The sequence below is a fragment of the Populus euphratica genome, unplaced genomic scaffold (genome assembly GCF_000495115.2).
Source record: "Populus euphratica unplaced genomic scaffold, PopEup_1.0 scaffold133.1, whole genome shotgun sequence".
In the NCBI taxonomy this organism is placed as follows: domain Eukaryota; kingdom Viridiplantae; phylum Streptophyta; class Magnoliopsida; order Malpighiales; family Salicaceae; genus Populus; species Populus euphratica.
The window spans coordinates 126948-139300 of record NW_011499937.1 but is presented as its reverse complement, the minus strand read 5'-3'; the positions used below and the strand labels follow the sequence as shown (position 1 = coordinate 139300).

Genomic DNA, 12353 nt, shown 5'->3' with positions numbered 1-12353 from the left:
ATCATGTATTCCAACTGTACATGATTTACCTTGAGATTAATGGTGTGTTTTGCAGGTTGTTCTTTTTTTTTAATTGATTTTAATCTGTTTTTTGATTTTTTAATTAAAATAAAAGTTGTGAGTGTATCTGGCTGGCAGTTATTTTGGTTCAAATAAATAAATAAATTTATAAATTGAAGCCAGTTGTTTTCTAACTAAAAAAAGGGATTATTTGGTTGGCAGTAATTTATTGATTTTTCAACTCGTATTATCCATATTTTTTTTAAATAAAAGAATTGGCTATATTTTATTTTCCTCAAGCTCTAAATTTGACCTTGGAGAAACTCTCCGTCGGATTTCATCTTTATCTTTTTTATTTATTTCATCGGCATTCACATATTAAAATTATTTTTAAATATATAAAAATATTAATTTAATATATTTTTAAATAAAAATATTTTAAAGATAAACACTCCCAGTTAAAGTGAGGAGAGACAGTTTTTTCTAAAACTTATTTTCTATTTAAACTGTCTATGCCAGGAGTAATTTATATTAAAGAAAAGATATTTTAAATTATAAATATGAGTTGAACATAAATAATTCATGTTACTCGCATGTGTAAATGAACCGTCCCTTTATGTACTGATTAAAAACTATAATTTATATTTATTGATATGATTTGTCTCCTTTAATAAACATTCTTAACTTCGCTGTTGCGCAAGATTATTATTATTATTTTATTATTTTCATCTGCACAAGGAATTCAGTCCATATCTAATGAGATGCGAATATGTAAATGATTCCAGTCAAACCTGCCCAGGTGGACAAAAAATTGAAAATCAGCTTGCTACCATTTCCTTTACTCTTTTTTTTCATGTATAAGGTCAATATTTAAAAATGTGATGGTGGTTATTTAAAAATATATTAAAATATTATTTTTTATTTAAAAAAATATTTTTAATATTAACATATAAAAACAATAAAAAAATATTAAAAAATCATAAAACATGAATTACACCGCAGCCTCACACAGCCTAGAAATAATACACACGCTTGACGGCACAGCAAGGTAGTGAACAGTGAGTCATAATCTTCCTCGGGTGTAAGGGTTGGACACGTGCGAAGACAACCATGCAATTAAGAAATTTGGGGAGTTTGGTATTAGGTGGTTATGAAATTGAAGGCGAGAAAATGAATCAAATGATACCAGAATACTTGTGAACAGTAAAGCACCCCAACGATGATTCTCGTGGCTGACAAGGTAGAGGGCATAATTATGTTAATTGTTATTTTTTAAAATATTTTTTTATTTAAAAATATATTAAAATAAATTTTTATTTTTTAAAAAAATATTTTTTACATCGATATATTAAAAAAATTAACAATAACAAATATAAAATTTGATAAAATATAGTGTGAAATACAGTTACAGGCTATCAAATAACCATCTTAACCTGAAAACTTAAGTTATTAAGTGAGTTTTAAGATATAATTTATATTATTCTCTAGTACCCCATCAGGTTAAAACTATTTGGGTTTGAAATTTACACAAGCCTGCGCTCTCTTATACTTATTTTTTTATCAAATAAATGAAGACAGTGAGATTTGGACTCATAATTACATGATCATCAAGATGCTGATACCATGTTAAAAAATTATTTCAACTCAAAAATTTAAGTTGTTGAGTGAAATTTTAAGATATAATTTATATTATTTCCCAACACAAACTAAGTCTAAAATGAGTGTTTGCCTGTGAAATATTTTGGATTTCAAAACAAATATGTTTGTTGATGTGTTGACATAGTTTATAAAAAATTAAAGAAATGTTCTTGAATTTCAAGGTTGTAGTCCAAACATGCATTGTTGATTTTTATTCGCTTTCTGTAGACAATTATCTTAAATATATACTTATTTTTAGATTGGTGTTCAATTTTATGTTCATTTATTTTCACTGTATAATTAAAATTAAATTAGGTTAAGAGTTGAGTTAGGAAATTTCAAAATCAACTTGTATAATAAGTTTAATAATATAATAAAAAATTATATGCTACTGATATTTTTAAAAAAAAATTGGTTCAACCCCTAATAAAAACATAAACTAATATAGGAGTTGGCTTTATAAAATGACACAACTGAAAATCATATTAGAAAATTTGTTCGGCATATACCTAACTTCGTACATCTCATGCAACCAATAAAGACAGTGAATAAACCATCTAGGTGGTGCCCAAGTGGTAAGAGCTTGGGATCAAGGGGTTTGCTCCCTCTGTGGTCTCAGGTTCGAATCCTTGGTTGCTCATATGATGGCCGCTGGAGGCTTACATGGTCGTTAACTTCAGGGCCCGTGGGATTAGTCGTGGTGCGCACAAGCTGGCCCGGACACCCATGTTAATAATAAAAAAAAAGAAAGATAGTGAATAAACCATCTAGGTGGTGGCCAAGTGGTAAGAGCTTGGGATCAAGGGGTTTGCTCCCTCTGTGGTCTCAGGTTCGAATCCTTGGTTGCTCATATGATGGCCACTGGAAGCTTACATGGTCGTTATTCGAATCCTTGGTTGCTCATATGATGGCCACTGGAGGCTTACATGGTCGTTAACTTCAGGGCCCGTGGGATTAATCGTGGTGCGCGCAAGTTGGCCCGGACACCCATGTTAATAATAAAAAAAAAGAAAGACAGTGAATAATCATCTAGGTGGTGGCCAAGTGGTAAGGACTCGAGATCAAGGGGTTTGCTCCCTCTGTAGTCTCAGGTTCGAGTCCTTGGTTGCTCATATGATAGCCACTGGAGGCTTACATGGTCGTTAACTTCAGGGCCCTGTGGATTAGTCGTGATGCGCGTAAGCTGGCCCAAACACTCACATTAATCTAAAAAAAAAAAAGACAGTGAACTTTTTGATCTTGCAGCATAATCATGTTTTTCTTTTTAAAAAATTACTCTGAATTAATTTTTTCATTGATTTTAGATTGTTTCTATGTTAAAAATATATTTTTTTAAAAATAATACTATATTTGAATATAACTATAAACATAAAACAATTTAAAGAGTAACTGATAAGCACTAACCATCTCTTATCCATTCCAACATGTATTAATTTATTTGATTTTTTTATTTAACATCAATAAAAAAATACAATGGGAATGCTGCCGCTTGGCTTTTGTGTGGAGAGGAGACAACCAAAACCAAACTCACCGGCACCTTTTTCTGACATGCACCAATCTTAGATGCCCAATTGGCCAATCCCTTTTATTTATTATTAGGAAAATCCTCCCCTAATTGATGCCCTAATCATTTCATGTCGACTAACCACCGCAATATTTTATTTTCCCCAGTAAAATGGCTCGATCATACTCTTACCGCGCGGAGAGCTGTCTTTCAAGATTTTCTTTAATTCCATCCATGCAATCGATGCTCTGCCCCCAAACCATTCATTAGTTGTCCCTGTCTTGAATTTAGCTAAACCAGTAACTTTCTTGCAGCTTGCATACCTTTAATCAACTCGAGTAATTGCTGTTTAAATCAATATAATAACATTTTAATCTCACTGCCGACATGTCCCATCATTACTGGTGGGGTGGGGATCAAATATAATATGATAACTTTGATATTAGCACGTTAAAAAATACTTAAAAAATATTAATTTAACATTTTTTTATAATAAACATGCTTTTAAAACGTTTCCGAACACGATTCGAGACACGAAAACAATAGGTAATATTACATCACATTTTTCATTCACTGTGTTCTTCAGGGGGGGGGGGGGAGAGTGCTTGGCATGATATTAGACTTGGCTTCTCGCATAATTATCCACTAATGACTATTGCTTAACGTGTCAAACCATCTATCTAATCACCACCAAACTGTAAGCAAAACAATAACATGGATCATGTCAAGATGTTGTTTGCTCGAAAAGGAAAGAACATGGACAAAGCCAAGCCATCGAAGCCAAGCAAGAGAGGAGGAAAGAGACCGAGTCGTTGTCATTGCCTCAATGAGGCAATGGAGCTCTGGAGGCAAGAATTTTGAAAGATGGTTTCTGCGTAAAGGATTAGAAAAGCATTTATTCGTAGTTCTATTCTCGAGGATCCCATGTGTTATCTTTTCATTGGTCGAGTTATCAAAAGCTGCGACAGAGCTTGAAGTACCTTCTTTTGTTTTTACTAAGGAAAAGGATCGTAGCCCTTTTACTTTTTCTTCTTCGCTGTAGCTTTTTTAATTTATTTTTTATATCAAATAAAAAAATCATTTTTTGGTCAAATATTGTCTGGAAACGCTACCAGAGATTACTTTCGCAGTGGGATTGTCTTATTTTTATTTTCTGAACTTGTTTTTGCATGAAATGGGAAAGTTTTTAACTCCTACAAGGACATTTCTTGCCGGAAAAGAAAATTGATTTCAAGATTTTTGCTGGCGTGGCAATTCCAGGCTCTCAATTTGACGCAACTTGGAAATAATTAAGGTCCACGTTTTCGATATTTTATAAATCATATAATTAAAAGATTTTTAATTTCAACAGAGCATGATTATTTAATTGACCATTCAATCCCCAGAGCTTAAACGCAAATGTGGAAGCAATCTAGTAGGTAGAGAGATCGGGACATTAAAAAAAAATAAAAAAGGTTTAATGTATTTGATGAAGCATAAGAGATCATTTTCCAGATCAAATTTCAAGAAACGAGCTCCTTTCCACCAGATTTTCAAGGGGATTCTTGATAATTTGATAAAGCCCCACTTACAGGGAGGATATATTTAATAAATTCGAGTTATTGGATGAAAATTGGATTTCGAAATCTGCCAGGTGTCATGAGTTGCCACGTGGTTACATGTATTTAGAGCCTGCCTGAATTAGATGGAGCTGGACTGGTCCCATCTGCCTACTAATTCAAGAGACTGTAGTGTAGCAAGACAGATTACCTCTATTTTTTTATGGCAAGATTTACGATTTTAATCTACAGGTTGGCAAATCCCTGTGTACGTGTACAATCTAATGATTGTACTGAAGCTGCAAACTTTATCCAAAATAGTAGCGTGGATTAAGTTTTATAACCACTGTAACTCGGTCTGGTGGTCAGTCAAATTTAAGATTTAGATGATAAATTATAATTTAATTTTTATTTTTTATAAATTAAAATAATATTATTTTAATAAAAAGTAATTACAATAAATTTTTTGATTGAGTCTAATTTTTAAAAATAAAAACATCATTTTTAGATGTTTTCATACTATTTTAATATACTATTATATTTTTAAATTGTTTTTATCGAATTGCAAGCTTAACATATCTGGATTTCTCAGGGGACATTGTTTTATCCATCTAACATAAACACATTTTGCATCATTTAATCTATACAAGAACCGATCAAATTGAAGGGCATATGTTTTTTATTTAGATGTATTTAAAATTCTAGCAAGGATAGACGGTCCGATCGTGGCATTGCTCGCATGAAGAATCATTTATATTTGCCAAATAGCCTAGAAATATCAATCCTGTCGTATGGGTACCAAAACGAGTAAAACACATGAATAAATCCGATGAAAAGCAGAGCATATCAGGTTTGAGAAATTCAATGGGCATGGCATGGTGTGCTAAAATACACACCCATTATGGAAGAACACATTGTCTTTACGTGGCTACACGAGGCAGGCAGGGTCATGCCGTGACGCAGCAGCTTCTAGTAAACTTCCGATGAGTCGGACGGTAGCAATGAAAGCGAAAGAGAGGGGAGGGGGAGAGAAACGGTTAAAGGCAAAAGGTTCACGAGTTAATGGTGGTTTCCTGGCCCCTGGATCTACAGCTAGCTAGCTTGCTCCATCTTGTTGCCTTGCATGCATGAAAGTGACGCAGGAATGGGCATTGATCATGGAGTGGAATGAATCATTGAGGCAAGAAGAAACGTAATGTTTCGTAGAATTTGTTTTTGTTTGGAATTATATTTAAAAGTATTTTTAATTTATTAAAAATACTCTTGACGTCAACATATTAAAATAATTAAATAAAATAATTATTTATTTTTTAAACACATGTGCCCAACAGCAAAACAAACACGGCAAATGTGCCTTGACCTATTATTTTACTTTTCTTAATTGTTTGAAATTGCTAATATGTAAATAATTTATTCGAAACTGAGCCCATAAAATATCCTTCAATTATCAATTAAATAAATTTAAAAAATATATATGTTTTCATACCATATCCCAATCCCAATGGAATTCTATACACAATAGTTAATGCCTATTTATGAGATTTGTCAGCCTGTCTTATCCAACTTCAGGGGCAAAGGAAAAGAAAAGAAAAGAAAAGGAGATTCATGTGAGGGGAGGTGAGCGAGAGGCTGAAAAGGGCATGGACCACAGCCAGTATTGCTTTTATTTAGCGTACTTTGGGTCATAAATTGGGTTTGGCTATAAATTAATTACAAGGCTTTATTGGAAATTTTGTTTTAGTATAGTGGGCCTGAAGCTTGTACTTCAACGTCCAGCACAGAAAGGTGGAACAGAAGCCTGAACACGAAGGGTCTGATTAGCAGCAGCTTTTTAACTTCCGTTTTAAAGAAAATCCCTTTTTGTTTGGTGTTGTATTTATTATTATTTTTTTAATATTTTTAAATTAAGTTGATGTATTCATGCCAACGTAAATTTTAAAAAATTAAAAAAACATTTTAAATATCAATTGTAATAATATTTTATCATGCAAAAAAGAAACGGACGTATGAATATTAAAGAATAGGAGTAGATTAAATGCTACAATTATTTGATTTCTTTATACTAAAATATGATTGAAACAAAGCATGCCATGCATGCATGCATGCATTGATAGCTTTCTAAAAGAAATTCCAGGTTTAAAAAAACTAAAAACTAAAAACTATATATTTTTTATTTTTATTTTTAATTTTTTTTCAGCAAGACTTAAAATTACAGTGGGTGATAACTAAATAAATATTTTTAACAAAAAAAATAAAAAAATAGGTTTTTTTGGGATTTTTCATGCTCCAGCATTGCTGGGATCTCAGAGTAAAGTTGTAAGCAACATTTAACCAAAGCTCACATGTGCGCCAACCTGATAGGGATCGGACAATAGGTTCCATTACCATAGCTCACTGCTCGCACTTTGACAGTGTCCAAGCACACCTTGTCCATGTGGCTGTAGTCTGTAAATGATGATGGAGATTCACTGTCGGGGGCCCGAAGTGAACAAAGACAACCTCTCAACTGTTCCTTTTGTGCTGTGTAATGAAAAGAAAAAGAAGAGGAGAGAAATTCTTATACCATGATTGGTCGGGTAAGAAGAGAAACCAGTGACCCGGCCCCCCTTCATTTTCATGCGCGTGTAAAGTAGCCAATAGCAAAATAATTTCGATAATGTTTGGAGTGATGATAGCAATTTAGTTTTTAAAGTGATTTTTTTTCAGAAATATATAAATATTTTTTATTTTTTAAAAATTATTTTTAATATCAGCACATTAAAATAATTTAAAATTATAAAAAAAATATTTTTTTTTAAAGTGCATTTTGAAAGAGAAAAAAAACACACACTGTCTCCGTTGTCTCCGTTTCCAGTGAATTAATGGTTAAACCCTAGGTTTTGAGCGCAGTTTTAACTTAATCTTTTATTTTGGAAAACTTATAATTTAATCTCTTAACTCTTGTTCATCATTGTCTTATCAAATCATTTGCTGTTTTTTTCTCCTCATATCTAAAATTTAAAATTTAATGATTAAATTCAGTGTTTATTTTATAAAAAACAAAGGTTACTACAAGAGTCCAGGATTAACATTTATATATATTTTCAAACATGAAGGGCTGAGTTATATCTTAGTTTAAAATTCAAGTATCAAGTATTAATCTACTCCGTTTTACAATTCGTGTGTGTGCGTACACAAGTGGAACAAGAAATTGTCCTTACCGTAATTAAGGTTAAAGTAGCGGGTTGGGTGAGTTACATGCTGGATGAGAGGGAGTTTATTTTATTTATTTATTTATTTATATCTATATATATAATATTATTATTTTTTAAAATAGTATTATTTATTATAAAAAAAATTATTGATTTAATGCCAGTGAAGCCCGAGGGAGTTGCTAAAATGACCGGTTAGGCTAGCCGGGTCTTATAACACTGTTCGTGAGAGGTGACGTTAAATTCATTCCATTGTGATTCTTATATTCCGTTAATCATTAATTTTGTAACTGTACGAAGAAAATAAAAAATCCCATCGAATACTGTATTTGAAGCTGAACACTGAAAGGGAAATCTCTCTCTCTCTCTGCTCTGACTCTTCTGCAATTGCTACTGGACTAGCTTAAAGATTCTGCAAAAAGTATGCGATGAACCTCCCTCACAAATTACGTCATCTATCTACCTTTGGTTTAATTTCAAAGTTTTTGTTTTGTAATGTAGAAGTCTTCTAACTTAAGTGCATTTTTTGAAAACGTGGGCTTGAAAACGAATTCCCGCCTTTGTCGTTGGAGTTAGTGAAAAGCCAGTCTAAAAAAAACGAAAGAAATTTGCAAATTTAACTGCGCAATCATTGCCCTTTTTACACGTTTCTCAAAGGCTAGCTAAAGAAAAAAATAAAACGGAAATGAGACAGTAGATGGTTGGTCAGTGGTCAGTGGTTAGAGGACCAATTCAATGAAGAAATTAGAATATTCCCTGGTAATGGTCGTTTTCTTGGCTTTGTATGATGGTATGTGACATGACCCCTCAGCCTCGCAACCAAAGATTAGAATTTTAGGCATCTTCACGAGGAAATTTTGGGGTTTCCTTGCCCATGGAAGACAGGGAATGCATGGACACCCAAGTAATGTCTGGCAAGCCAGAATACCAGAATATTTCGGGATGGACACAGCCCACTGTGAGTGCGAGAAACAATATGGGCTTTTGCTCAAGAATAGAGAGGGCCCATCGCTCAATTCTATCCAATATCTTTTGAGTAAATGGTGTTTCTTGCAATAATACAAGTCTCTTGCCAGAATACAAGACTGTTTGATGTTTAAATTAGTAAATCTAAAAGGAAAAAAAAATGCATGAGGATGCAAAGAAAGTGCGAGAGAATTGTATATATGAGTATTCTTGTAAGCGTTTGGCCGACTCCATATAACAAAATGAGAAACTTCGAAAAATTTTCCATGTAATATTTTGGAACACGGTCGAGCTTCACATTAAAAAGGAGGAAATTGATTCAATATTGGAGGTCAGCTGTGGCCATATCTCAACACCACAGAAGCAGGCACATACAATCAGCTGAGAATAATGATTGCTGCCCGCGGACTATAGATAAAGACCAGAATCAGCGGTCCTTTTGATGACTTCGTTTTGCTTAGTTTGGTTTTCCACCTGGGAAGTCAGCAAAAGGATGTGAGACGGTATATATGTAAATCTGACAAGACATCCTTGTAAAATAAAATGTTATCACTTCCTGTCCATCCATGTAGAGAGTTATAATAAGCATATAGACTGTGCAAGCAAAGTATAAAACGAGTAGTGAAAAGCACTTGAAGTGGAGTATTTGGTAACAGCAGCAAGTGTGGGGAGGATCATTAGAAATTTTATCATATTGCAAAGAGCTTAAAAAATTAACATTACATCCAGTCCTAATTATAGAAATCATCTTTCTGTGTACATACAATTACAATGCACTAGACATGATTCTCCCAAAAATCGAGATGTGCAATTGTTAAATATCAGGAATATTTACAGCACTTGTAGTGGCTTTATCTTCCTTTTTCGATGTTTTCCTCCGCTTTCTCTCAGATTGGGGCTCCTTTTCTTTCAGATCATTGCAAAATGACCTCAATAACGCAGTAAGATGTTCATTTCTGTGAGCTGAAACCAAGACAAAATAAACGCAGAACATTAGAATGAGGATACTAATGATTTCTCCTCACATTTTAAATGGAAAAAAGGGACGCCTTTCCTTCTCACTCTATTTGAGATCTTTTGGCAGAAGTGTGAGAAAAGAGCAAAAATACCACTTGCATCATAATAATAATTGCTAGAAGATTCATAGCAAGTACATGTAAATCAGATATTAAAAAGTACTCAAACAATGAAAGAGAGAGAAAAAAACAGAAAACAACAACAATGTCATTCTTTTTCATAGACTAACAACACAGTCAAAACCCGAAGAGTCACAAAACTCACCAGAAAGTATGACATCTTCCATGTTCACAGATTTACGACCGGCATGCTGTGCAAATGCCTCAAGTTCCTTCGCAAGTTGTTCTGATTTTCAAAAGAGCACCCACTTCATTAATTTAATCAAGATTTATCTAACAATGAAGAAATAAAACTTCTCCATCAGCTTAGAATTTTTTCCAAAGAAGCATCATAAGGAACTGTATTCATAAAATGCATAATTCTGCTTAGGAACGATTGTTTATTAGTGGTTTTTCCTTATGGCAAGTTCCATTACTGATCAGTTAGTAGAGTTTGACCTGCCACTGAAGAATTATACAAGGAATTAGAAGACAATATGCAATGAGCAGCATTAAACCTCCCAGCTCAGTTTGTTAACATCACAAGAATGAACTGTTACTCGTCAGCTTGACCACGCCTCTGTCAAACTAAGCTCAAAAGAATCAGATAGAAGGATATACTTGTTCCCGATAAGTGTGCAACCATCATTTCATAGTCACACCAAAAAGAATCAGCATTAACTCGGTCCATGCTAGTGCAGGTATGACCCAAAGAGGAACGTAATCATCAGACATGTTACAGTACAGTGTGCTAAATGACAGTGTTGGAGATGATGCACTGCGGTAAGTAAATCACCATAAAATCAGCTTTGTCACATATGCATAATAATGAGCTATTCTGTCAAGTTTGGTGCAATGCTTGAATTGAACAAACATTGGGGAACTTGATGGCTCTGACAAAACCAAGTACTGTACATCTAGCTAAATTTAAAAATCCATTGCTGTAAAGACATACCATACCATACTCAAAACATCGCTTAAATTCTGCTAACTGCATGGGCTAAAGATTTGCAGGTAATGTGAAATGCTAATAAATCAGAAACACACCAATATGAACTGTTCTCAAATGGATAGCAATAGAAACAAGCCCTACAAAACTAAAGCAATAGAAACTGGGTGCAGCTTTAGTCTGTTACCTGTATAATTAAGGGCCAAATCAGCAATGCAAGAAGTTATTGGTTCAGATATCTCCACGCCATTTTTCTTTGCTGCTCAAAGGGCATGTTCACAACTGTTAAAATTGGACTAAGAAATAAAACCCATTTAATACATAAGCAACCAAGTAGCAGTGCAAAGAGTGTCATGTTAACAAAGTGAACCTTCATTCTCGGCAATGGATATGGCAGAGAGTCTAAATCGGTCTTGAAGAATATCGCTCACGGAATCATCTTCTTCTCTTTCTGCCTCGCTTGCATTCCCCCCTTCCATGTTAAACTTCGGAATTACTACAAAATGTGCAACAGCTAAAAACTTTTAACAATGACCAAAGAATTCTAAATACACAAGACACCCTATCAAGCAGCAAAATTCTGAAAAACCCACCTTCAATAGCAAGATTACAGGAATGTATCAAATGTGTTAGTTTCAAACAATAAATAATGACCTTCTACATTGAACTTTTACGAACAGATTGACTGCATTACTCACAATATATGATATGACCCACGCGAAACAACAGTTACCAAAAAGATTCTGAATTCAGGAAACACCCAATAAAAAATACCAAGTCACAAAATCCAATTCATCACTTTTTGAAGAAAATTTAAATAAAGATAATGAAATGGGTTAATTTCACTCCAAATAACCTATAAATTTCTTCTTTGAGGACTTCTTACAAACACATTACCTACATTATCAATAACAGATGATGCATTTAAAGAGTCAAGAGTAGAAACTGACTAACCTTGACGTTGATAGAAAAACCACGATAATTGTGATTATTTGAGTGACTTTAAACCCTAATTAGTTGCAGAGAGAAGAGAGGGAGATGGGAGATCCTTGAAAACAGGGAGGGTGGGAGGGAGAGGGATGGGGGCTGCCTTTCTCCTTTTAACGGTTTCCCCTCGGTCTTAGTTAATTCAGTTGATGACCTGGGCTCCCTCCCAAGCATTGTCATCAGCTTCATCGGGTTATGTAAAAGTTAATTACAATTTACCTCCTCGATATTTGCATATTTTGTCAAATAACTACTTGTACTTTACATTTGTTTTCATTTAAGTACCCGAGTTTTAATGAAGAAGTATTTGACATTTGAAATTGAGTAGATTTAAAGGACCTGATAATGGCAAAAAAATGATTAATTAATCACTTGAAGTTTGAGGTAAGTTTTTTAATTTTCAATTAACCATTTGAAGTTTTTCGTATTTTTCTTTTTATATTATTCCTTGAGATTTGGGATATT

At 33.5% G+C, this 12353-nt stretch overlaps 1 protein-coding gene across 1 annotated transcript; it reads right to left on the bottom strand.

Moving 5' to 3' along the window:
* Positions 1 to 9002: 9002 nt before the first annotated feature.
* LOC105136569 (Histone superfamily protein) lies at positions 9003 to 12144 on the bottom strand. Its single transcript, XM_011041968.1, has 6 exons — positions 11856 to 12144; positions 11272 to 11397; positions 11089 to 11160; positions 10119 to 10199; positions 9673 to 9800; positions 9003 to 9311 (listed from the first exon to the last, which is right to left on the bottom strand). Exons 2-6 carry the CDS (start codon positions 11378 to 11380, stop codon positions 9246 to 9248), a joined length of 456 nt encoding a protein of 151 aa, XP_011040270.1. The 5' UTR covers positions 11381 to 11397; positions 11856 to 12144; the 3' UTR covers positions 9003 to 9245.
* Positions 12145 to 12353: the final 209 nt, after the last annotated feature.